This window comes from Homarus americanus, unplaced genomic scaffold, assembly GCF_018991925.1.
Source record: "Homarus americanus isolate GMGI-L3 unplaced genomic scaffold, GMGI_Hamer_2.0 scaffold10624, whole genome shotgun sequence".
In the NCBI taxonomy this organism is placed as follows: domain Eukaryota; kingdom Metazoa; phylum Arthropoda; class Malacostraca; order Decapoda; family Nephropidae; genus Homarus; species Homarus americanus.
In genome coordinates, this window is record NW_024747489.1 from 137,296 (window position 1) to 165,286 (window position 27,991).

The window sequence follows — 27,991 nt, forward strand, 5'->3', positions numbered from 1 at the left end:
GACTTTGTACCATTTATTATTGTGTTCCCTAATATATAACTTTCTATGGCTGATATCATAGAAAATTAAGACGTTGTATGAGTAACTATTATAATATTACATAAATATCTAGTTGTTGGATTCAAGTATAATATAATGTACATTTTTTTTTTCACAATTCATAAAAAATCATTTATAAGGCAGATTTTTATTACGTTCATTCTTACAAACAATAAAATTCCATCCTGCCCATCACGACAGAAGGCCTCCGGTTATCCTTCATAGGGACAAAACCACAACTCCCGGAGATGGTCACATTACCTACAGTACGTCACACACTCTGCCTTCTGACTCATGTTCCTGGTAACCTACACCTCCGATTCTATAACATTAACTATAAGTAGTCTACCAGCAGTCCTGACTGCAAACACTGGTGTACCTTTCCTCAAAACCCAATTCGGACTACTTTCATATCTCTCTCACCTGTGTAAGTCATGGGGAAGATCGTATTGGTTTGCCTTCTTGAACTCATCTCCACTCGTCCTCTGAGCCGCCTTACTCAGAATTCTTGTACAGTCTTCATTGATCTTAAAGCAGTTCTCGACATCCAGTAGCCCGCTGGGGTAAAGGTCCGAGGCTGTTCACCTGGATTACGAAGTTCCTCTCAGATTGTAACGCCCTTAAGAGATTCCTCTCGGCCACTTCCTTTTGAACAATGTCTTCAGTACCCGCCTTTCATCTGCCCTTCAACAGCTTTTGCATTCCTTTGCAGAAGTAACAATATCCTGAGTGCTCATCATCAACACCGTTAAAGACTGTCAGTGACCCCAGCCAGCTCAAGACTGAGCACAGATCACTCTTCTGGGTAGCATCAACCACTCAGACATCTCAGGAAACTCAAGACTCTTCTCCTAACGCCCATCCGACCACTTCACTCCATCTGTAAAAGGAACTCGGGATCAGTATTCCAATTGCTAGATTCCTCATCCACCTGTACACACATTCCTGGTGGACTAGCTCTCAGGTCACATCTTTTGTCCCTCGATGTCACCCAGGACAAGTCCCCAACCATCCATGAGGATCGTCACCGTACTTCCTGAACTCGACGTTCAACCTCTCGTCCTTAGAGATCTAACCTTGAAGTATCCCGAGGAGTCAAGCCCCAATACTTCTCTCCTTAATGTTTCACTTCACTCAACATTTAACTGAGACTGTTGTCGATGCCTCAGCATACTCTCAAACCATTTCCCTTCATGATATTCGCCCCCAGACTCCCTGACTACCTCGGTTACACAACATAAGGAGAACTTCATTCCCCACCTCCCCTCCCAAACACCTAGTGGAGGGGTTCCCAGCCTGGTTCATCAGAGACAGTTTTATTATCTTCCCGCCCCATTAATCACAGTCCCCATTTAGGACAGTCCCACCTGACATTCATCGTACTTCTTGCTAAGAGTCAGATGAACTTCCTTCTTATCAAGTCACTGACATTATTCATATAAGCACAAACTCACTTCACCTCCCTTACACCAACAGCTCAGTCCTTCCCTGTGGTGCTGCTGGGACGCCCTTCTGCATACAGTACACGATGGCCTCTTGATGCCCAGCTTCCATCATCTGACTTCCTACCTTGTCGTCTCTCCTACAGTTTGAACTAATAGCCATTTACCAAGCCATTACCTCCAACCTCTAACCAGATTCGTCACGGTCTCATTATCTCGGATCTCTCTTCCTGCCTACCCCCGGTGTCCAGAACTCAAACACCTGTTTATTCTATCTTCTCTAAATGAGGACAACTCTAAGCATGTTCACATATTTCTTTAAATTCCTACCAGTGAGGACGTTTCAACCATGGCGCCGTTGATGTTCCGGTAAAAGCGGCCTGTCCTCGGGGTGGCGACGAGGGTGGGCGGACATTTCGTCACCGGTCTATTGAATACCGTGTTATATTTATTAAATTTAGGTAATACTGTCTTTATTTTGGTGGCGATGAAGCCATGGTTAAGTTAGGTTTATACTGAACCGCTGACGAATTGTGCGGTGACGAAATTTCCTAGAACCTGTGACGAAAAGCTTCTCCCGCCTGGCCCGTAAAGACGACCTACAGCAGCACTCTGACTCCATCACTCACTAAGATATCTTCCTCTCTGGTCAGCCGTACCACCATACCTTGAGTCACATGTTCAGTTCTGTGAAAAGCTGAGAGCCTTCACGCATGATGGTGGCCAATACCTTGAACTATGACAACCTTGATATGCGGTTAACGATAAAGTGCCTTTGTCTTCTCTCAAGCGCTCTGTCACTGCTGTCAGTATTCCTCACACTTCCCGATAACTGTACTTCCTTCACCACAACCCACTTGAATATAATATCAGTTACCTTTGGTGGTTTTATGCAATATTTGACTTAACCTTAATGTAATAAACATGTTATCATACGAATACATCACACTTACGAAATATCACATTGATATGATGTAATAACAACATGAACTCATATTGACGCGATATCATACTGATAAGATAAAATACTAATACATAACACTGACTTAGTATCATACTGGTATATCACAGGGAGATAATATCACACTGGCCGTAATAATCTAAACTAACATCATCTCATACTGACGTAATACTACATTAATCGCAATACCGAAATCCCACTGAAGGAGACGATAACTGTATATTGGACTGTAATGAAGGCGACTGTAGGTTAAGGTCGATACAATATACAGTACAGTAGTCTTGCTTTCCTGTGTGTTATCCTCTCCTGCAGTGGGAATTCAGTGACACAGACATGATATCATACTCTACCGAAATGTAGGAAAACACACATATCAACCCCCTTCACAAACACACACACACACACACACACACACACACACACACACACACACACACACACACACACACACACACACGCCTTCTGGCTGCCAAGCTCTTTCAATAAACCGTTAATTATTATTATTATTATTATTATTATTATACCCACCAGCTTACAATCAGTGTTACCAACATTTGCATCATACTTACAGGTGTTGTATAGTGTCTCGTGTAGTGTTTGTATGGTGAATGTCTCATCATAACTCATTATTATAGTGTCTCGTACAGCCAGCCCTAAAAATAGTATTGGTATAATCACATACTTAGAGATACTGAAGCGAAGTAGAACACGAAAGGAGAGTTGTAGTTACGTTGGCACCACTGATGTCTACTTAGGTTACAATTGGCGATGCTGTTCCTTCGTCCTTGCTTCATCACTGTTTATTGATTTATATATTGTAATTGTTTCAGCTTGAAGGAACTCGGTTATACGTCTCTCAGGTTGTTAGTTTGAACATTACGGGGTGCATGAGTAAGGGTGAAGAGAGTGTGTATCCTACGTCTTCCTGCGGGATTTACGTCTGAGTGGATAATGTCATAAGTGAGAACAGTTTGGTATATATTTGACAATTTGTATTTTTTTTTATGTTTTAATAGGCTTAAACAGATAAGGCTTAATAGTCGAAGTAGTCTTTATAATAAGTACTATTAACAATAAAAGTAGGACATATAATAGTAGTAGTAATAATAATAGTAGAATACCCAGAATACCTTTGCTGTTTTTTTTTTTTTACTTTATTCTGTGACTTTTTCAGATCTTTTTCTGTGATTTTCTTTTCTGACTTTTTCTGTGTCTATTTTGGGTCCCCTGTAAGTTATGTCACTTAGCCGAGTGTGGGAGGTGATGGTTGGGTTCAGCACTCGGCATACCTCACCAGGGGAACCAGCTGCTCTTGAGTGTAATAAAGAGAGAAGAACAAGTAACTCAGGTCAGAGACAGCGGTAACACTTCACTCAGGAAGACCTCAGTACTCTGGTGGTAAACTGTAACATTGTACTCTGAACACAACTGTAATGTTATATTACCACTACTGACAGCTGTAAGTCTTGTTTATTATTATCATTATTGTTATTATTATCATTATTATTATTATTATTGTGTTATTTTGATCCTTATTCATTTTGCCCATATCATTATCGTTATTTTATCATTACCATCATTATCGTTAACATGACATAAAGTAAAAGGTCATAATAAAAGACTTCCTAAAGTCATACTTTATACACTGTATATACAAAGTAGGTGAGAAAAATATATAAAATAAATCACTACAGAAATTACATGAGATCACAGAAGCTGTGTTGCACTGTTGTTCACACAGTGAAGAAGTCATGGTCATGTTGCACTGTTTGTTGCATACAATGAAGAAGTCATGGTCATGTTGCACTGTTGTTCACACAGTGAAGTAATCATGGTCATGTTGCACTGTTTGTTGTACACAGTAAAGAAGTCATGGTCATGTTGCACTGTTTGTTGCAAACAGTGAAGAAGTCATGGTCATGTTGCACTGTTTGTTGCACACAGTAAAGAAGTCATAGTCATGTTGCACTGTTTGTTGCACACAGTGAAGAAGTCATGATCATGTTGCACTGTTTGTTGCACACAGTGAAGAAGTAATGATCATGTTGCACACAGTGAAGAAGTCATGGTCATGTTGCACTGTTTGTTGCATATTGAAGAAGTCATGGTCATGTTGCACTGTTGCACACAGTAAAGTCATGGTCATGTTGCATTGTTTGTTGCACACAGTAAAGTTATGGTCATGTTACAATGTTTGTTGCACACAGTGAAGAAATTGAATTCATGTTGCACTGTTTCTGTACACAGTGAAGTCAAGGTCGTATTACAGTTTGTTGCGCATAGTAATTAAGTCAAGGTTGTGTTGCAGTGTTTGTTGTACTCGGTGAAGAAGTCGAGGTCTAGTGTATGTTGACCCGTGCAGGGCTTTACAATACTGAAACTTGCAACGTAGAAAGTTGAAATGCAGGTGAACAATTGAAGGTATAAAATGAGAGAAGCATAAATGGACCAAGGCAAAACTTGAGAAAAAGGGAGAGATACTATCACGACCAGCGTGGTTACATCGTCTACATATACATACCTTAAACATTAGCGTCTCTCTCAACATATCTAAAGCTCTGCCCTAGAGTATTCTCATTTCGTCTCATCGGCAAGTAATAATGAGTTATCTCACAACATTTCTCAACAGCAAGAGAGATATCTCTTAGCCAGTGAAGAAAACTCATACATATACATAATTTACCAAGATAATTGTACTCAAAATGTTGTACAAAACATAAATAAAAGACTCAAAAAAACTTTTCAGAGTTGATACATAAAACAACAACAATAATAATAATTTGACATGACACATTAACCTCCCTAAGATGACATATATATATACGATAGACTTAAGATACCTGAAAGACTTTTAATAATTACAGGTGTGGCAAACAAATGAAGTTGTCTCCAACAAATGGATGAAACGTGGACAGGAATATTTATACATCATATATATACACACGTGTAATAGCGAGTATTACAGTAAGACAAAATATAAATGCATGTTGTAATATATAAATTTATGCCAAGTGACCGTATAAGGCGTGCTGTGTGCTGAGCTGTGATGCTGTTACACCTGTAGCAGCACTGAGAAATATATACTTATATACACACTGTAAATATCGGAGGACAAAATATATGAAATGCATAATGTATAGTATAAAGTTTATATGCCAAGTGACCATATAAAGCGTGCTGTGTGGTAGGCTGTTATAGGGACACAGCACCCGAACAACAGTATTTGACGCTGCTTGAGAAATATTGGATATACTATGAATAATTAGTTTCCATAAATTCACAGCTTGGACACACTCACGCGTGCGCGGGCGAAGTTTCCTGTGGCGATATTCATATTCATATTTTAAACCATTTTCACGGCATTTGAGCACTTATTAAGCATAAAATATGCCACACACGCACAAGAACGCGTTCCACCAGACATCCATGATCTATGTGTTTACAGCAGGTGGTATGGTACTAAGATACTCTGGTAAGGTATTAAGTAGGGGTCGAATCCAGGGTTGAGTGTTGGGGTTGAGTGTCTTCTATGGTGGTGACCTGCACCTGTACCTTGTCCTGCATGTATATCTTACCTGTACTTGGAATGATAGTCTATTTTTTTATCTGATTTTTGTGATGTTCGAATTGGCTCATTCGCACTTGCTAAATTCGAACCTGCTGGATTTAAAGGTTCTAATATGCAAACTACGAATATGTCAGCTCTAAATATGCGAGATTTGAACCCGACGAAACACACGTAGTATGCTCAGTATAAAGAACTTGTTATTATGACCATTACTGAGTGTATGAAAAGTGATAATTAAGGTGTAACAGTAAGAGGAACCTTAAACACACACACACACACACACACACACACACACACACACACACACACTCCAGGTGAACGTAAATGATATGTAAACACAGGAAGGTGTGGTAATGAAGGGTGAGGTTATGGTCATGGAGGGTGAGGTTATGGTCATGGAGGGTGAGGTTATGATGGTGGAGGGGAGGTTATGATGGTGGAGGGGAGGTTATGATGGTGGAGGGGAGGTTATGATGGTGGAGGGGAGGTTATGATGGTGGAGGGGAGGTTATGATGGTGGGGGGGAGGTTATGATGGTGGGGGGAGGAGACAACGCCAGAGATTCAGTAAACAAACCTGCGTTGATGATGTGATGTATGAGAGGAAATGAGAACACAATAATTAAGGATAAGAAAAGAACAAAAAAAATGCGAAATATTGAGATAAATGAGTAATGATGAGGTGATGACGTTTGTTCTTGATATCAATGTGTGATGAAAATTCTCATGTCTTTTATATACGTAATAAAAGTAATATACTGTATATATAAATGGAAATATTTACCCTGTATTGAATAAATAAAAACACAACACCTTTCATACATGTCAGCTACCTGTTTCTCGTCCAGAGTTCGACATATGTAAATGACAAATAAATTTTTTGAAAGTATTTTTCCCCGCCCGCGCTGGCCGCTGCCCACCAACCCTGTAAAAAGGGCAGTCCATCTGGAGTGCACCGCTTATGTAATATTCAAGCGACCTGGTTTTGGAAACCCTGTATTTGCATGATTCATGAATGCGTGCATGACATGACCTCTGGCTGTACGCTGACGGTAAAAGCCCTTTCAATGACCTCTCTCCCAACCGCGATCCATCCATTGAAGATTGGTGGGCAATATTTCTTTGACTGCTTTAAATAACATGAGTGTGCTTGTCACCTTATTCCAGACACCGTGATTATTTGCATGTTTCATGAATGCTTGCTTGATATGACCTTTGTCGCTACACGCTGGCTGTAAAAGCATTCTCAATACCCTCCATTAGGCTCCTGAATAATGCAAGGCCGAGTTTCTCCTACAGTATTGTGTTTTAAATCACATCTGTGGGTTCGGTCCTGTTGTTCTGGGCGGCTGAGTATGACTTTCACTCTCTCCTGTACTTCCGGCCTGACCTTCCCCTATTTAGCACTATACTACGCTATGCTATATTACTGACCGTAGTGAGTGTCTTGTTTTTGAAGTAACAATTTGCAGCACTGTACCACTGTATCAAAGTCACTGCTTCCTTGTATCAATGTACTACTGTGGCACTGTTCCACTGTAACACTTTACCATTGTAACATTGTTCTATTATATAAAATGTTTAATTGTTTAATGAGCTAACTATAACTTCTAACTGTGAAAAACAACAACAATTATCATCAACCATCGAGTCTGTCAACTGTAAAAAATATGTTCAAAACACAAGTGGACAACATGAACAACTTTGTGAAAATAACAACATTGTTTTGGAAACGACGATATGATGAAATGTCAGTGTGTGTGTGTGTGTGTGTGTGTGTGTGTGTGTGTGTGTGTGTGTGTGTAAATGTGGTGAGAAAAACATGATACACTATTAAAGGTCATCACAACCCTTATGTTAATTACCTTTCGACCTAATCTTTAATGTCAATAACCACTGACCTTTGACCTCATGACCTAGACAGTGATTCAACACACAGATGAGTAACTATTGTTTATTATTAAATTTGTTTGTTTATATGATGTGTCTGTCTAAATGTAATATAGCGATGAAGAACGAAGTTGTTTGGCCTCAGAGACTAACAAGGAGAGGCCAAACAATGCCTATAATACTTGCTTAATTAAAACAAATATTCTGTAAGGGCTTTTCTATAATGCCTCTCTCTCTCTCTCTCTCTCTCTCTCTCTCTCTCTCTCTCTCTCTCTCTCTCTCTCTCTCTCTCTCTCTCTCTCTCTCTCTCTCTCTCTCATGTACGGGGTAGATGGAGGGGTACAGAAAAATCAAAGAAATGGGAGGTGGAGGGGTAGGGGAAGAATACAGAGTGACGCAAACCGTAAATTGAAAACTACAGGAAAAAAGTTTCAGACAGCATGTATAAAAAATTCCATACATTAATACAAAAGGAAATGTATATCCAACGTACATACTGTATGTGTACCCAACTTGTGTAGTGTGTATACTTTAAAGGTCGGGATTTCAGTAACTGTGTGTGTGTGTGTGTGTGTGTGTGTGTGTGTGTGTGTGTGTGTGTGTGTGTGTGTGTGTGTGTGTGTGTGTGTGTGTGTGTGTGTGTGTGTGTGTGTGTGTGCTTTTCATGTTACATATTTCTTTTAGTGGGTTTACACTGACCAAATATTTGTCATGTACACTTGCAAATATACAAATATAACCTGATGTACAGCGTTCGTTCGTGTGTGTGTGTGTGTGTGTGTGTGTGTGAGAGAGAGAAAGAGAGAGAGAGAGAGAGAGAGAGAGAGGACACCTACATTAAAAAAACACCACTCGTATATATTTCAAGGTTGTCTTTAAATAATAAATTATTAAGTCTTGGGATAACACGGCATCGTCAGAAAGTCAAGCGATACCTCAAGGTGTAAGAGGGATGTTTTTTATTCCTTTCTCCCTTCCTTCCTTCCTTCCTTCCTTCCTTCCTTCCTTCCTTCCTCTCTCTCTCTCTCTCTCTCTGCTTATGTACCGAGTAGCTATCTATCCATCGATCTATCTATATATCTACTTCTCAATCTTTCTGAATACGGTCGAAAGCACAGAACCTCATAGGATTTTCTTACGACCTGATGGGATTTTCTTACGACCTCATGGGATTTTCTTACGACCTGATGGGATTTTCTTACGACCTCATGGGATTTTCTTAAACCTAATGATTGTGAATGCTATCTCAACTAAGCTACACCCATAGAAATTGACTGATTGCTAATTGCTAAATGAGTGATGACACACTTCACTCTAACCAGTAGCTACCTTACTTCTGACACTTGCTGAGGACGCCAGAGGAGGGGAGAGGGGTGTCGGGGGAGGGTGTCGGGAAGGGGGGGGGATGATCGATAGGTTGACGGAGGATAAACCACAAGTTAAATAAATGTCTGGGTTATTTTTCTATCAACAGTGAAGGGCAGGGGAAAGGTTACACGTAAATGGAGGCTTAATTCTTTTATATGAGGTTTAATTTTATATAACTTATCTTTTTTTTTTGGTGGGGGGGGGGGTTAATTCTGGGTGACTTCATGTGAATTTATTTGTTCTAAGATATAACTTTATGTAACTTTTATGTGACTATGCAGTGTTATGTGACCTTAGTGTTATGTGACTTTATGTGACCTAAGTGTTATGTGACTTTATATAATCTTCGTGTTATGTGACTTTTTATGGACGAAGTCTTATGTGATTTTTATGTGACTTTAGTATTATGTGATTTTATGTGGCCTTAGTGTTAAGTGACTTTGTGTGGACTTAGTTTTATGTGAGTTTAGTGTTATGTGACTTTATGTGACCTCTGTGTTATGTGACTATGTGACATTGGTGTTATGCGACTTTAACTTCATGTGACCATAGTTTTATGTGACTCTGGCCTGGTAGGTAGAGGACAGACGGTAATTAAAGGCTGATGTTGTATTGTTTCACGTACACCGTCCTGCCTCGTCTTGCCTCCAGGGTGTAGCATTTATAACCTTTCACGGGTGTGTGTCAGGTGAGTGAACACAGCACAGTCTGGCGAGTGAACACAGCACAGTCTGGTGGATGAACACAGCACAGTCTGGCGAGTGAACACAGCACAGTCTGGTGGATGAACACAGCACAGTCTGGTGGGTGAACACAGCACAGTCTGGTGAGTGAACACAGCACAGTCTGGCGAGTGAACACAGCACAGTCTGGTGGGTGAACACAGCACAGTCTGGTGGGTGAACACAGCACAGTCTGGTGGGTGAACACAGCACAGTCTGGCGAGTGAACACAGCACAGTCTGGTGGGTGAACAAGTGAACACAGCACAGTCTGGTGGATGAACACAGCACAGTCTGGCGAGTGAACACAGCACAGTCTGGTGGATGAACACAGCACAGTCTGGTGGGTGAACACAGCACAGTCTGGTGGATGAACACAGCACAGTCTGGCGAGTGAACACAGCACAGTCTGGTGGGTGAACACAGCACAGTCTGGTGGGTGAACACAGCACAGTCTGGTGGGTGAACACAGCACAGTCTGGCGAGTGAACACAGCACAGTCTGGCGAGTGAACACAGCACAGTCTGGAGAGAGTGAACACAGCACAGTCTGGTGGGTGAACACAGCACAGTCTGGCAGTGGACTGCACACAGTCTGGAGAGTGAACACAGCACAGTCTGGTGGGTGAACACAGCACAGTCACGGCAGTGAACACAGCACAGTCTGGATAGTGAACACAGCACAGTCCTGGCGAGAGTGAACACAGCACAGTCTGGCGAGTGAACACAGCACAGTCTGGATGATGAACACAGCACAGTCTGGCAGTGAACACAGCACAGTCTGGATAGTGAACCTGCAGCACAGTCTGGCAGTGAGCACAGCACAGTCTGGAGAGTAGACACAGCACAGTCTGGTGGGTGAACACAGCACAGTCTGGCAGTGAAAGACACAGCGCGCAGTCTGGAGAGTAGACACAGCACAGTCTGGTGGGTGAACACAGCACAGTCTGGCCCAGTGAACACAGCACAGTCTGGATGAGTAGTTACAGCACAGTCTGGCGAGTAGACACAGCACAGTCTGGCAGTGAACACAGCACAGTCTGGATAGTGAACACAGCACAGTCTGGAGAGTGAACACAGCACAGTCTGGCCGGTGAACACAGCACAGTCTGGAGAGTGAACACAGCACAGATCACAGCCAGTGGAGCACCCAGCACAGTCTGGATAGTGAACATAGCACAGTCTGGCGAGTGAACACAGCACACAGTCTGGATAGTGAACACAGCACAGTCTGGAGAGTAGACACAGCAGTCACAGCCAGTGAACACAGCACAGTCTGGCCGTGAACAAAGCACAGTCTGGATAGTGAACACAGCACAGTCTAGAGAGTGGACACGGCACAGTCTAGAGAGTGAACACAACACAGTCTGACGAGTGAACATAGCACAGTCTGGAGAATGAATACAGCACAGTCTGGAGAGTGAACACAACACAGTCTGGAGAGTGAACACAGCACAGTCTGGCGAGTGAACACAGCACAGTCTAGAGAGTGAACACAGCACAGTCTGGCGAGTGAACACAGCACAGTCTGGATAGTGAACACAGCACAGTCTCGAAAGTGGAGCCTGGCACAGTCAGGCCGGTGAACCTGGCACAATCTGGTGGGTGAACACAGCACAGTCTGGATAGTGAACATAGCACAGTCTGGCGAGTGAACACAGCACAGTCTGGTGGGTGAACACCAGCACGGTCTGGAGGATTAACAGCACAGTCTGGCGGTAAACCTGGCTTTAATTTGTGGTGGCACGGCAGTATTTCATGCAGTGTTTGGCACAGTCTGGATAGTGAACCTGCTTCGAGTTTAGCGGGTGAACACAGCACAGTCTGGATAGTGAACACAGCACAGTCTGGTGGGTGAACGCAGTACAGCAGCGGGTGAACACAGCACAGGCTGGCGAGTGAACACAGCACAGTCTGGCGAGTAGACACAGCACAGTCTAGTGGGTGAACACAGGTGATCTAGAAGTGAACACAGCACAGTCTGGCGAGTGAACCTGGCACAATCTGGCGACGACACGCACAGTCTGGCAGTGAACACAGAAGCAATTTGGCAGGTGAACACAGCACAGACTGGAGAGTGAACACAGCACAGTCTGGAGAGTGAGCATAGCACAATCTGGAGAGTAAACACAGCACAGTCTGGCGAGTGAACACAGCACACCAGTCTGGGAGTGAACTACAGCATAGTCTGGGGAGTGAACACAGCACAGTTTGGAGAGTGAACATAGCACAATCTGTCGAGTGAACACAGCACAGTCTGGCGAGTGAACACAGAACAGTTTAGCGGGTGAACACAGCACAGACTGGAGAGTGAACGAAGCGCATTCTCGAGAGTGAACACAGCATAGTCTAGAGAGTGAACACAGCACAGTTTGGAGAGTGAACAAAGCACAATCTGGAGAGTGAACACAGCACAGGCTGGCGAGTGAACACAGCATAGTCTAAAGAGTGAACACAGCACAGTGTGGAGAGTGAACACAGCACAGTCTGGAGAGTGAACATAGCACAATCTGTCGAGTGAACACAGCACAGTCTGGAGAGTGAACACAGCACAGTCTGGAGAGTGAACACAGCACAGTCTAGAGAGTGGACACAGCACAGTCTAGAGAGTGAACACAACACAGTTTGACGAGTGAACATAGCACAGTCTGTCGAGTGAACACAGCACAGTCTGGAGAGTTAACACAGCACAGTCTGGAGAATGAACACAGCACAGTCTGGAGAGTGAACACAGCACAGTCTGGCGAGTGAACACAGCACAGTCTGGCGAGTGAACACAGCACAGTCTGGCGAGTGAACACAGCACAGTCTGGAGAGTGAACACAGCACAGTCTGGAGAATAGACACAGCACAGTCTGGAGAGTAGACACAGCACAGTCTGGAGGTAGACACAGCACAGCACAGTCTGGAGAGTGAACACAGCACAGTCTAGAGAGTGGACACAGCACAGTCTAGAGAGTGAACACAACACAGTTTGACGAGTGAACATAGCACAGTCTGTCGAGTGAACACAGCACAGTCTGGAGAGTTAACACAGCACAGTCTGGAGAATGAACACAGCACAGTCTGGAGAGTGAACACAGCACAGTCTGGAGAGTGAACACAGCACAGTCTGGCGAGTGAACACAGCACAGTCTGGCGAGTGAACACAGCACAGTCTGGCGAGTGAACACAGCACAGTCTAGAGAGTGAACACAGCACAGTCCTGCGATAATGTAACTACTAGTGTGGATACTGACGATAACTTTCCAAAAGCTATTATATACAGAAGCATCGACGAGAGATGAAACTCTCTTGACTCCCTGGATATGGGTGGCCCATTGTACATTTGGGATCTTAGCCTAGAGAAAGCCTTAAGTGGGTAAAGCCCTCGATGGGTGATAATACATGTACTGTGCGAGTAGTACTGTGTCTTTACGTCACCATCTTGACCCAACAAGTTTTTTGTGTCTTTTTAGTTCACCAGAAAGTCATATTGCTCGCTTAAGACCACGAGTCCGAAGCTCAGAAGAGGCACAGTCATGTATGCATATATATACATAGTTTCTTACCAGAAAATCAGCTCCAGTACGAACAATCACCTGCGCCTGGCAATGTCAATTACACCGGGCGAACGTCCGCCCGTCTACTGCCTGCAGTAACGCTCTTTTCATGATACGAGCGACAGTGTTTCCTTCCACCTGGCACGCCACTCATAGGGCCAACACACCGTCCACGACAGGCTGGTCGTCCTTCTCTCCGCATTATCCTGAAGCTGCTGGAGGAACAGCATCACGTCTCTGTAAGAAACACGTCGAGTGGAAGTGGTCCTCCAGCCTTGTTTGAGTATGTACGTGACAGCCTTTTGAAACAGTCCTCCTACAAGTAACTCCTTCAGCCCACCTGGCCACTGGACTGTTTATTAGAGTCTAGTCAAGAACCACCAGGTGAAGGAGGGCCAGGTACTTGGTGCTCCCCGTAGCTGCTAAAACTCTCTTGACCTCTTAGTTGCCACTTGGTAATTTGACCCTTGGACGAGCACCAGGAGTAACCAAACGACCCATAAATGTTCTCTTGGCGCGTCAGCTGACCATGGAGTATCCAATTGATCATTGCAGGACTTTAGCATGATTTCGTGGTGGCCGTCTGACCCTTTCATGACCTCCTAGTGGCTATCTCACTCTAGCATGACCTCCTGGTGGCCATATGACCTAGCATAAGCACCAAAAGGAACTAACTAACCCTTGCATGACCTCGTGGTGAACCCTCTAACCCTCTAGGGCCTCAGATATTAGGCAGCTGCTGTTTGACCACACGACCTGGCGAATCCTGTTCCTGAGGGCGGTCATGTTGCCCTGGGTGTGGAAGGTCGGGTCACACGTGTCGGCCATCTGGTCCTGCATACACTCCAGGAATTTCTGAAAGGAAAGCCGTGGTTGGTGAGTCAAGAAAACGTGACGCCATGATACAAGTCTCCTGATTCTACGTAAATGTCACTTGGCGTTTTCCTAATTTCCAAATTTTACCTAACCTAACCTAACCCAACCTTTCTCTAGTCTAACCAATCTCAACCGCGTCTGATTCAACCCTCTGAATGATCCCCGTTAACAATTATCAATCTTCATCCTTGTGTATAGAATTTAACAATGTATAGTAGAGGTTGCTGGATGTGACTATGGGATGTGTGGGCGTGATTGATATATACGTGGGTGTCAATGGGCGTGATAAATATGTACATGAGCATGAATGGGCGTAATTACTATGTCCATGGGCGTTGAAGATGTATACACAAGTACATTGGTGTGATAGATATGTATTTGGACTTGATAGTTAGAGATGTGGGCGTCCGTGTACGTGATATAAATATGAACATGGCCGAGATAATGATATAAACATGTGGATGGGCGTGGCACTCACCTCCCTGAAGTGGCACTTGACGACCGGGTTCAAGGTGGTAGGGTCCTGGGGGGGTAGGTCAGCCTGGCGACAACACTGCTCTAGACGATGGTACTGGCAGGCCTCGTTCCCACTCACTGTTGGGAAGGGAAGAGGTCACTGTTAGTTTACCCAGGTCACTCTTAGTTTACCTAGGTCACTGTTAGTTTACCCAGGTCGCTCTTAGTTTACCCAGGTCACTCTTAGTTTACCTAGGTCACTGTTAGTTTACCCAGGTCACTCTTAGTTCCCAGGTCACTGCTAGTTTACCCAGGTCACTCTTAGTTTACCTAGGTCACTGTTAGTTTACCTAGGTCACTGTTAGTTTACCCAGGTCACTGTTAGTTTACCCAGGTCACTCTTAGTTTACCTAGGTCACTGTTAGTTTACCCAGGTCACTGTTAGTTTACCCAGGTCACTGTTAGTTTACCCAGGTCACTGTTAGTTTACTCAGGTCACTGTTAGTTTACCCAGGTCACTGATAGTTTACCTAGGTCACTGTTAGTTTACCCAGGTCACTGTTAGTTTACCCAGGTCACTGTTATTTTACCCAGGTCACTGTTAGTTTATCTAGGTCACTGTTAGTTTACCCAGGTCACTGTTAGTTTATCCAGGTCACTGATTGGTTACCCAGGTCACTGTTAGTTTACGGTCACCGTGGTTTACCTAGGTGCTGTTAATTTACCGGGTCTGTTAGTTTACCCAGGTCACTGTTATTTTTATCCAGGTCACTGTTAGTTTACCTGGGTCACTGTTAGTTTACCCAGGTGCTCGCGGTTTATCCAGGTCTGTTAGTTTATCAGGGTCACTTGGTTTATCCAGGTTACTGTTGGATTTACCCAGGTCTGTTAATTTACCCAGGTCGCTGTTAGTTTACCTGGGTACTGTTAGTTTACCCAGGTCACTGTTGGATTTATCAAGGTCTTTGTTAGTTTATCAGGTCATGGTTTGTAGGTTACTGTTAGTTTACCCCGGGTCACTGTTAGTTTACCCAGGTCACTGTTAGTTTATCCAGGTCACTGTTAGTTTATCCAGGTCACTTAGTTTACCTAGGTCACTGTTAGTTTACCCAGGTCACTGTTAGTTTACCCAGGTCACTGTTAGTTTACCCAGGTCACTGTTAGTTTACCCAGGTCACTGATAGTTTACCTAGGTCACTGTTAGTTTACCCAGGTCACTGTTAGTTTACCCAGGTTACTGTTAGTTTACCCAGGTCACTGTTAGTTTACCTAGGTTACTGTTAGTTTACCCAGGTCACTGTTAGTTTACCCAGGTTACTGTTAGTTTACCCAGGTCACTGTTAGCTGACTGCAGTGTTGATTTCTAGTAATTAGCTAATGAACACATCTATCTATGTGTCTATCTATAATGTAAATTAAACACACACACACACACACACACACACACACCACACACACACACAGCAGCAGCAGCTCTCATGGGGCCTCTGCAGTTTTTCCCTAAAAGGTTGGAGAAGTTTCCCCGAAAAGAAACACTCAGTGTAAAAGTTAGGGGAATTATGCCGCCCCATCTCCCCTAGGCCTTCCTCTCTCATCTTACCTCTCGCTCTCGCACTCTCTCTCATCCTTCTTTCCTCCTCCTTCTCCCATTTCCTTTCTTCCCTTCTCCCTCGCATTACCCTTATCTTTTCGTTGTCTGTCTGTATGTCTGAGTCTCTGTATTTGTTTTTCATTTTATTTACTTTATGTCAATGTTTTACTCGATAGATAGATAGATGGATAGATAGAGGGGGGAGAAACACGTACTTACTGTTAATCTTACTCTGGATAAAGTTAAACATGTCACGGTACATGCTGTCCACCCTCGCCTTGCACTCTTTCTTGGCAGCACGTGGCATCTTACGGCACTTCTTCAGCTCCTGTTTACACTTCTTCTTCGTCTCGGCGTCCTTCAGTCCACGACATACCTTTTGCCCCTTCTTTTTTTTCTTGTTCTTGTTCTTCTTGGAGGACCTCCTCTTCTTTTGTTGCTTCTTCTTTCCCTGCTTCTTTTTCCCTCTTCCTCCTCTTCCTCCTCTTCTCCCTCTTCCTTCATTCCCCTTCCTCTCCCGTTTGGTCTTGGCGTTTCCTTTCGGTTTCGCAGTCGTCAGGTTCCTAATGCGGGCGAGGGTGAGGTCCCGGAGATGTGGGGAGAGTCCCTCGATCAGCTCCACCTCGTCGTCGCCGTGATGGTGTCTGTGTGAGTGTTGTTGTTGTTTGCTGTGGTGATGGTGGTGGTGTTGGCCGCCTTCACCCACCGTGGACTCCGCTTGCTGGTGTCGGTGGTGGTGTTGTGGAAGGAGGCTTCTGCTGAAAGGGTCGTCGTCTTCGTCGTCATCAGCCAAGGCGACGCTGCGACGGTCACGCTCCTCGTCCCTTCTGTAAGATGGTCGTTGGTCATGAGAAAATAAACCAAGACAATTTATTGATGTATCATGGCAGGGTTTTTAGTGGAGAATTAGGTTAGGTTAGGTGAGGTTAGTTTAGTCAGGTTGGATTTGGTCAGGTTTGATTCGATTAGGTTAGATTAGGATAGAATAGGTTAGGTTAGGTTAGGTTAGGATAGGTTAGGTTAGGTTAGGTTAGGTTAGGTTAGGTTAGGATAGGTTAGGTTAGGTTAGGATAGGTTACAAAGACATTCAGTTCATCTGTGTTATTATTACAATAGCTTACTTAACTTATAGGGAATCACAGCTCACAGCAGTTAAGGGAGACACACAGCAGTTAAGGGAGACACAGCAGTTAAGAGAGACACACAGCAGTTAAGGGAGACACAGCAGTTAAGAGAGACAAACAGCTCACAGCAGTTAAAGGAGACACACTTAACTTGTGGTAGGTTCACATAACTCACATAACTCGAAAAATAATTAACTTTGTAACAAGTTCTGACGAAGTGTAGAAAATAATGCACTCTAATGAACTCCAGCAAAGAAATTTGGCCATTTTTAACATTTCAGATATTATACAAATTTTAAATAGGAACCCGAATAATGCTGTTGTTAATGAGTTCTTGAGCTACTACTGCTTATTCCTTACCTTATGGATATTGTCGCCACTTTTCGGTTCCCGATCTTTCTGGAGTTCCATTCGAAGCCGCTGCGCCTCGAGGACTCTGGGTGGCTAAAGGGTTGTGACGTCACGGCCGACAGTAGCGCCACAACCAGTAACAACGTGAACCTCAAGACACTCATTATTTTTACTGAAACGAGATGGAAGTTTGAAATGAGTTTTGATGCGTTGATGTTGTTTTACGAGATTGAAGTAAATAGTTATTTAAGGCAGTCGTGTTAGTAGTAGTAATAGTAATAATTGTGGTGTAGTAGGGAGAGTAGTGTAGTAGTAGTAGTAGTAATAATTGTAGTAGTAGTAGTAGTAGTAGTAGTAGTAATAATAATTGCAGTAGTAGTAGTAGTAGTAGTAGTATCGGTAATAGTAGTAGATATTTACAAGCAACACAGACATTATTATTTTTCACTAATTACTAAAATATTGTTTATTTTAACGAGTCTCGCCTGAAGAAAACAAGAAGCCTTGAAGACTGTGTTACCTGGTAAACATCAGGGAGGACAAACAGAAAACGAGGCGTGTCAATAGTCGCACTTCCGCATGTGTACATTACTTATATGAATACGTACACACATACACAAGCATACACATGGTAACACACACACACACACACACAGGCACAGTTCCTCAAACACCCACACATTACTCTCTCTCTCTCTCTCTCTCTCTCTCTCTCTCTCTCTCTCTCTCTCTCTCTCTCTCTCTCTCTCTCTCTCTCTCTCTCTCTCTCTCTCTCTCTCTCTCTCTCTCCTTGTCGAGTATAACCATTATGCAGCTATAACTAAATTATGGGAATATTACAATATTTAGTGTTATCTTCGTCTGTGAGCTCTGAGGTGACTCGAGAGGCAAATACGTGAATGTGTGGAGGGCTACAACTAGTGCGGGAGGGACGGCGCTTGTTTGCTCCGGTGTGCAGTCGGTGTATACCCTCTCGTGCGGTACTTCTCCAGGTACACACACACACACACACACACACACACACACACACACACACACACACATACATACATACACACACACACACACACACACACACACACACACACACACACACATACACACACACACTCCACACATACACATACATAAACACACACACACACACACACACACACACACACACACACACACACACACACACACACACACACACACACACACACACACACACACACACACACACACACACACACACACACACACACACACATCTTCACTACTAAATCACTTACTCCCACTTACAACCTCCATCTCGTAACACCCTCAAGAGGTCAAGAACCAGGTTTAAGTGTCTTCAAGCTGGGAGTTCTTTGTTAAACTATTTAATACCAACAGATGCAACCTTATATGAACCTTTTAGTTAAAACTATATAATCTTGTAAACCCGTGAAGGCTTCCATGGGCAAATAAACCTTTAAAATATAGTTAAACCTAAACCCGCAATCTTGTAAAACCTCCCAAGGAATTTAAAGAACAATACACCTTTAAAAACCAGTTAAAATATAAACATACAACGTTGTAAAACCCCACCAAAAGCATTAAACCGTATAGCACATAAAACCTCAACCCTAAACCTTGCAAAACCTCCTCCAGACTTCCACACTTCAAGGCTTTCATTTCTTTGTTTATATTTGCGACGGAAAATCAACATGGCATTTTTCTCTCCTATGAATTCTGGGGTGAGGGTAATAAGCCCTTGTTGGCGAGAGAGAAGACAGTGGTGGGGATGAGAACATATTTTCACGTTCGCTTGGTGGAAAAGAAAGGGAGGAGGCTGGTGAGGGGGAGGGAGGTGAGAGAGTGTGAGTTTTGGAAGGGAAGGAAAGAGTGAGAGGGAGGAGGGAAGAAGGTGAGAGTAAGGGAGAGGAGAAATGGAAGGAGAAGAGTGAGTGGGAGGGAGAGATGAAATGAGAGGTGGAAGGGAAGGAGGAGGGTGAGAGGGAGGGAAGGAAAAATTGAGAGAGGGAAAGAGACAAACAAATAGGAAGAGTGCAGAGATAGAGAGATAGATTAAGTAGTTAAATAGATAAAACTATGAACAGACAGAGAGAGATAGAGAGCAGGAGTGATGATGCAGGCGATGATACACGGTTGGTCGCCAGGCGAAGGAACGTCTGGCCATAAATCATAGGTTGTCCACTTCCAGGGAGGTTTTTGTTGTGGGTGTTGCTGCAGTCTCTCTCTCTCTCTCTCTCTCTCTCTCTCTCCCTCTCTCTCTCTCTCTTATTTTGTGTTTGTTATTAATAGCATCCACGAGTGACTTTACAGTATATGTATGTATATGCAATGTATATACTTCCATGGCGCATCATGTCAACGAAGACCCCAGGTGTGTGCAACCCTAGACTGCGTATGCATGTGATAAACACACCAGACAGACAGACTGACTCTCTCTCTCTCTCTCTCTCTCTAAACACATTCATTCAATCTTTTACTAGACATCTCTTAATGCTCACATGTTCCTCTTCCTTCTGTACATCTTCTCCCTCCTCCTCCCTCTCTCCCTTCTTTCTGCCTCCTCTTCCCCTTTCCTGCCTCCTTTTCAACTACATCCTGCCCCCCCCCAACCTCCCTATTTCATAGCCCCTATTTTGCACTCTCCATCTAACTAGCTTCTTGTTACAGGTGAGTCAGCTCGGGAGGTGGGAAGGAGGCGAGGCTGGGAAGGAGAATGGGAGGTGTGAAAAACAAATGATGCGTAATACACTCCTCTTCATTCTCTTCTTCCTCTCTCTCCTTATTCTCTTCTTATCTTTCCTCCCACTCTCCGTCCTAGTCCTCTCCCTGCCCATCTCCTCTCTCTCTTCCCTCTCATACACACTTTCTTTACTCTCATCATCACTTCTCTTACCCTCTCATTCTCCCCCTCTCTCTCTACCTCTCCTTCTGTCTCTCTCTCTCTTCCTCCATTTCCTCTCTCTTTTTTCTTCTCAGTCTCTCCTCACTCTCTTCTTCTATTCTCACCTTTATCCCTCTCTCTTTCTCTACGCTCTCCTACCTTCTTCCTCATCCTCCCTCCTATCTTCCTCTTCTCCCTAATCTTTCTTCTCCTCTTCCACTTCTTCCGTTGATTCACACTGTCACCCCACCTCCTCCTCCTCCTCCTCACTCTTCAGGGTCAAGTGACACTCAAGGAATAACTCAGACGCTTGAGTACAACATTGTCTGGGCTGCTAAGACGTCTGTTTGATTGTTTCTTGTTTCTCTGGTTTTCTTGAACATGTTTTGTGTGTGTGTGTGTGTGTGTGTGTGTGTGTGTGTGTGTGTGTGTGTGTGTGTGTGTGTGTGTGTGTGTGTGTGTTGTTGTTGTTATTGTTGGTGCTTTGATGCATGTATTCCGCATGATGATTTTTTTTTGAGACATTTTTCTTCGTCTTGTTCTTCTTCTCCTTCTACTCATCTTCGTTTTCTTCTATAATCCTCCTCCTCCTCCTCCTCCTCACTTCTTCTTCTTCTTCTTCCGGTATTTATTAGAAAACTACCTCAGTATTATGGGGATTTTTTTTGTTCTCCAATGGTTTCTAGTAGATAACGCCCTTTAATTAAACAAGTACTGAGGTTAAGTAGGGAGGTGGAGACATCTGTTATCATGTACGTGTCAGTTCTGGCACCGTATAAAAAACCTACGGAGTTATTTATATTTCAAAAAGGAATTTCCTCTCTGTCTGAGTCTTTTTCTTTCTCTGTTTAATCAATTAACCTCAAGGGTCACACTCTCCCTGTCTCCCTGTCTCTCTCTCTCTCTCTCTCTCTCTCTCTCTCTCTCTCTCTCTCTCTCTTTCTCTCTTTCATTTTTTCATTTGGCCTCAGGAAACTTTTTCCCAACTGATATATTTACTTATTACTGACGTCACTTAACACGAAACAAAATGATTGGCTGAAATAATTACTGACCATCAGATGGGGTTTTCCAATTAGCTACCTGGTATCCTCTGTGTAAACAAACATTTCTCGTTGACGTCAGACCATTGTTGACTTCGAGCAACCAATCAAATCACTATTTTTCTAATACTTTATAATAATTTTGCATAAACAAAATAACAACGTAAACAATAGAGATCACATCTAATTAGCCAAAGGTGTTCATGAAGACTAAATAACACTGTATCAGTCTTAAGAGCGGAAGAACTTTTCAGAATGTTCATCTGAGAGGGAGAGTAACACTTGACCCGGTCGTATAGTCGTGGACTTCGTGGTAAAACGACTTCAGCTTACGACAGTGTGTGTGTGTGTGTGTGTATGTGTGTGTGTGTGTGTGTGTGTGTGTGTGTGTGTGTGAGGTCCTTGTTACGACATCCTTCCTGGTACATAACTACTGCTACTGCTACTACTTTTTTTTTAAACGTGGCCTCCAGCCTCCCCCAATAGCCACACCTTCGCCGCCATTTTATTACCTTAATATTAAATATCCTAATACATAAGTAGCTATCCTATCTGTGTTGAATTAGTTGAGCCGCAGATCTATGCTGCATTCAGTGACTGTTGCCTCATAGTCAATATCTGCAGCAGTTGTCGGCATTGGGGCCGAAGCTCTCGTTCCCCTGAGGCAGAGCAAAGCCGACCGAAGGAGAGAGAAGGACAGTCGACATCTCATCCAGGCTGTGACATAACTTCTGGGCTGCTGCTTCTGTTCGGAGATCACCTCCGCTAGTCTGACGTAGAAGCATTTTGCACTTGGTCCCATCCACAGAGGTTGTGAACACTAGAGGAGTGAAGCTGCCTTGATCAAAGTTTTGAATTCTCTCCCCATATGCCCTTATCTTGTCGTTCTCGTTCCTCCTGTGTGCAGCATCGAGAGCTAGGTTACGGTGACATGCGGCCATGGGATCAAAAATCCTGATGTCGAAGAAAGCTCGCTGTCCCCGCGTCCAGATATAATACTAATACAACTCTCATCTCAACCAATATCATCACCATAACAATCACAACCACAACCACAACCAGTGCTAACTATCAACCACTATCATCACTACAGTATATCACCACTACAACTAACAGGTAGTAGGTAGTAGGCAGCTACCAAACAGGGAGGTACTACCGCCTGGGAAGATATTGGAAGCATAATGTGTTGTCTAATGGTAGACCCTGCTGCCATATGGCATCACAAAAATTGTGAACAAGTCCCAGGTTGCTGATCTGACTTTCTGCCTCATCAGCACACAGTTGCAGGGTCTCAATTGTTTCTTCTACTATTGACAACACAACATACATATATTGTTTCTTACTATTGATCGTTTTTTTGTGTTATTTATTTATGGATCTTTATTATTATTTTATTTTTAATGTTATATTTTTATTGATTTTATTATTATTATTATTATTATTATTATTATTATTATTATTATTATTATTATTATTATTATTATTATTATTATTATATTTTCGTATCCCAGGCCTCGATGTGGGTGTGACCTGTGCCAGGATGGACTAATCCCTGTTAAATATTAAAAAACAAAAAAAACAAAAAAATTCCAGAACTACCATCACCTACATCAACACTCACCATTAATAACCACCAATACATCAATCACAACAATTACAATCACCAATACATCAATCACAACAATTACTACAGTTAGCACCACGTCAACCACTACATCAACCACCAGAACCACAACCACCCATTTCAACCATCACAGCAACTACCACCACTACATCAACTACCACAATTACCACCCACTTCAACCACCACATCTACTACCACCACTACATCAACTACCACAATTACTACCCACCTCCACTACTACCACCCCACCAATGTCAGTAAAACACACGTAAGAGAGATAGTCGAGACCACCCCTCCCCTGCCCTGCCCCCTCACCCCGACAACCCTCCCGCCCTGCCCCCTGCTCACCCCGACAATCACCACCCCTCCCCCAAAAACAGTGGAGGAAGGAATCACTTTTCCGCCCTACAACAAGAGGTCTCCACTGTAACTTCCGCCCAAACTTCGGACGGAGCGGAAACTTGAGCATCTAGGGACCTATCTCTCTCTCTCTATCTCTCTCTCTCTCTATCTCTCTCTCAAAGACTTAAACAGGAGGAGAGAGAGAAAGAAACGAAAATAAACCCATAAGCTTAGAGAACAGAGAGAACAAAAGAGAACAGCGTCAGAATGAACCAGAATAACATAACCACCTGGGATGTGTTCAGCAGTACAAGTGTAGGCGGGCGTCTTGGCATTTGGGAAGCCCCGCCCCTCTCTGTGACGTCACGCCAACGTCACCACCACCTCCGCCACTAGTCACGGATGTTGATACTAAACAAACCCCCCATACATGACGTCACGGTATATTATTATCGTCAAAGAATATCATAACGTGGCAGAGTTTACAACATGGCATCACTTATGGCATAAAATAATAATTCACGACGTTATATCATCCCTTGCTTCGTAACAGCTAATTTACGACTTTATATTACGTAACCTGGCAGTATGGACTGTCGTGAACGTTACCCTGTCCTCACTCACCTCACGGAACTCGGTGACGTCAGGCTTACTTATTTAATAGAATATGTATTAGTAAAGAACACTTGATACATATAAGTGTGTGTGTGTGTCTGCATGTACGTGTGGTTATCTATGCTGGAGGGGAAGGGTATTAGGGAAATATAATACCTTTCCCTTCCAGCACTCACACAACAACAACAACCACTCCAGCACTCACACAACCACTCCAGCACTCCACTCCTGGAAGACAACAATAAAACTAGCCAACCGGTCACATAGAGGAGACAACATTAATTTTCTTATAAAATAATTTCCAGCCCACGATTCCATGAAGATAGGCTATTTATGTAATTGACCTTATATGTGGTGGGGGAGAGGGCAGGGGGGGGGGCAGTGGGGGGGTTTGGTCGGAGGGGGCGAAGGAGAGGATCAAGAGGGGGCGCCCACACACACACACACGCAGATCTGACGTCATTTTTTCCTCTCTCTCAAAACCACAAAATTTCTCAACCAAACATAAACTTTCAGGGAATTTAATGAAGCCTCCAGAGAGACTTAGTGCAGCATTTCCTGTAATATAATGATGGAAGGAGTTATCAGTCCTCCTGTGTGACGTATACATGTGTGTGTGTACATGTATTAAGGAAGAGAAGAGTTGGACGGATATTAATGTTACTTTACTGCTACTGCTGCTTTACCTTTGCTGTTAAAATACTATTAAAAATACTATTACTTTCTTGCTACTGTTACTTTACTATTACTTTCTTGCTACTGTTACTGCTACTTTACTATTACTTTCATACTTCTGTTACTGCTAAGCGACTACTTTCTTGCTACGGTTACTGCTACTTTACTTCTACTGCTACTTTATTATTACTTTCATGCCACTGTTACTGCTACTTAGCTACTACTTTCTTGCTACTGTTATTGCTACTTTCTTGCTACTATTACTCTACTGCCACTGCTACTTTACTACTAGTTTACTGTTTCTGCTACTTTACTGTTACTTTAGTAATCTTCTAATGCTACTGCTACGTTGTACTACTGGTACAACTATTTTATTGCTGCTGCTGCTTTTGTTACTGTTACTCTACTTTGGTGTTGTTTTTTGTTACTTTACTGCCACTGTTACTTTACTACTACTGCTGCTCCTTTAATTCTACTCCTACTTCTGTTTTAGTGCGACTGCTACTTTACTAATTCTATAATGCTACTATTTTACAGCTACCATTACTCCTGCTACTCCCGTTACTGCTGGGGGGGAGGGTGGGTATCCTTTGTAAACACCGAGAACATGTTATCCTGACTGATAACATGATAACAGCGACCCTGGTTCAACTCACCCTTTCCCGCCGTCTTGTGTGTGTGTGGTGGCGCAATAATCTTGAACTGGGTCGGTCAGGCTTTGACAGAGGTGAGGCAGAAGGCTATGGCGGGGTGGGGCGTGATTATGACGGGGTGGGGCGTGATTATGACGGGGTGGGGCAGGGGTTGGGAGAGATACTAACGGAGTGGGTGTTTAGGGTGAGGGGGAGTAAAGGTGAGGGAGGAGTAGGGGTGAGGGAGAAGCAGGGGTGAGGGAGGAGCAGGGGTGAGGGAGGAGCAGGGGTGAAGGGGTCAAAGTATTGAATTAATGGGGGGGGGGAGCTGGTCGTTACGTTATGTTGGAATTGTTAGGTTGGGTTAATTTTAGGTTAAGTTGGGTTAATGATAGGTTAATTAAGTTGGGTTAATGTTAGATTAATTAAGCTAGGTTAATGTTAAATCAGGTTATTTTGGGTTAATGTTAGGCTAGATTATATTGGGTTAATATTAGGTTTGGTTACGTTGGGTTAATACTAGGTTAAAATAAGTTAGGTGAATGATACCGAGGTTAGGTTGAATTGATTAAGTTATGTTAGTGTTAAATTGAGTTACTGTTTTGTTAGTTTATGTTGGGTTAATGCTAGTTTAGGGTAGGTTAAGTTGGGTTATTTTCAGTTAGGTTAAGTTGTGTTAATGTTTATACCAAGTTTGGTAAAAGTTAGATTAGGTTGTATTACGTTAGGTTAAATTATGTTAAGTTAGGTTAGGTTAGGTTGCGTTACGTTAGAGTGAATCAGATACGGTTGCGTCCAACGGATTAGATTAATTTATTATATTCCTGCAAACTCCATCCACCATTAATATGTGTACCAAGTAACCCGTGTGCGACAAAAAATGGTATTCGTGTATGTGTGTGGGGGGGGCGTGACGCAACACCTAGATGGGAAGGAGAAGGGGGGGGAGGTGTAGTGGGAGGTAAAGTACTGAGTGGGTGGAGGGGGGAAAATAATAGCGGGAAGGCACTTTTCTCTACGTGTGTGGGGGAGAGAGGGGTGACGTAATACCGAGAGAGAGAGAGAGAGAGAGAGCTAGACAACTTTCCTCCCCCTCGACCAGACTGGATGTTGGTCTCTCCCGTGACTCACACACACACACACACACACGTTTCACAGGTATGTTCTGAGACAATAGTAATACACGTCACCACCCCCAGCTACCTGTTGACGGTGACTGAAGGGGCAAAGTTTACCTGTCATGTCCGGGCGTGTGTGTGTGTGTGTGTGTGTAGACGACAATAACAAAGGAACACCAAACAGACAAAAATCAAACACACAAATAACCAACAACAGGACACGACCACAACTTGGGAACTCTTGAGCAGATGTTGTTAAAACATCCGTCGTCCGGAACCGTGGCCATCCAGCACCACACGGGGCTGATAAGATCCATCGTGCTTTAGTACTGATGAGGTAATTTAACGTCCACATGCTGACGATAAATTCGATATAAAGTAGATGTAAAGTAAAAGAATAGTCTTCTATGTGATTATGTAAATTATTAATGTATATACACATATATACATAAACTTGTATAGTACAAGGTGTATCTTACCAATAATGTCTTCAATAAATAAATAAATGAATATATATATATATATATATATATATATATATATATATATATATATATTATATATATATATATATATATATATATATATATATATATATATATATATATATATATATATATATATATATATGTGTGTGTGTGTGTGTGTGTGTGTGTATTTATTTATTTATTTATTTATTTATTGAAGACATTAATGATAAGATAAATGTTACACATCATACCAATACTCCACATTTACTTTTTCATTTATACAAATCTTCTTACACTTAATAGTGGCTTAACTTACTTATTTCTCTTATTTCTGTACATTAAAAAAAAGGTTTTACTCTCTAGTATTAGCACTCCACAAGGCCAGGATTATGACGAGCCAGCACAAGATAAGGGCAGCTTGGTCTCCTCCACCACTCTTGTAGCCCACTAACACTTACCTTTAACCCACGAGGTTTTAAAACTTGAAAAGTATCGTTAAAAGCCGCCTTGAGTGAGCCGCAGACAACAGATAACTCGCCACTAGTTCATGTTCTTAGTTCCTTCACTACTGATAAGAGTTCGTTTTAAATACTTCTCGGATTCTCTAGCGAGGGTCTGTGATATTTGAGACCGGCTCGGCTGACTACACTCCACTCTTACAAGG

The 27,991-nt window shown here is 43.0% G+C and overlaps 1 protein-coding gene across 1 annotated transcript; it reads right to left on the minus strand.

Annotated features, from left to right (window-relative positions):
* Positions 1-27,991, minus strand: LOC121879614. Its single transcript, XM_042386282.1, has 6 exons — positions 27,786-27,991; positions 17,937-18,099; positions 16,672-17,279; positions 14,884-14,999; positions 14,209-14,384; positions 1-919 (listed from the first exon to the last, which is right to left on the minus strand). Exons 2-5 carry the CDS (start codon positions 18,089-18,091, stop codon positions 14,235-14,237), a joined length of 1,029 nt encoding a protein of 342 aa, XP_042242216.1. The 5' UTR covers positions 18,092-18,099; positions 27,786-27,991; the 3' UTR covers positions 1-919; positions 14,209-14,234.

Coding starts and splice junctions, on each gene's coding strand:
- LOC121879614 (XM_042386282.1), bottom strand. CDS start 18,091: ATGAGTGTCTTGAGGTTCACGTTGTTACTGGTTGTGGCGCTACTGTCG. Junction 17,280..17,936: donor GTGGCGACAATATCCATAAG/GTAAGGAATAAG, acceptor ACCATCTTACAG/AAGGGACGAGGAGCGTGACC. Junction 14,385..14,883: donor TCAAGTGCCACTTCAGGGAG/GTGAGTGCCACG, acceptor CTTTCCTTTCAG/AAATTCCTGGAGTGTATGCA.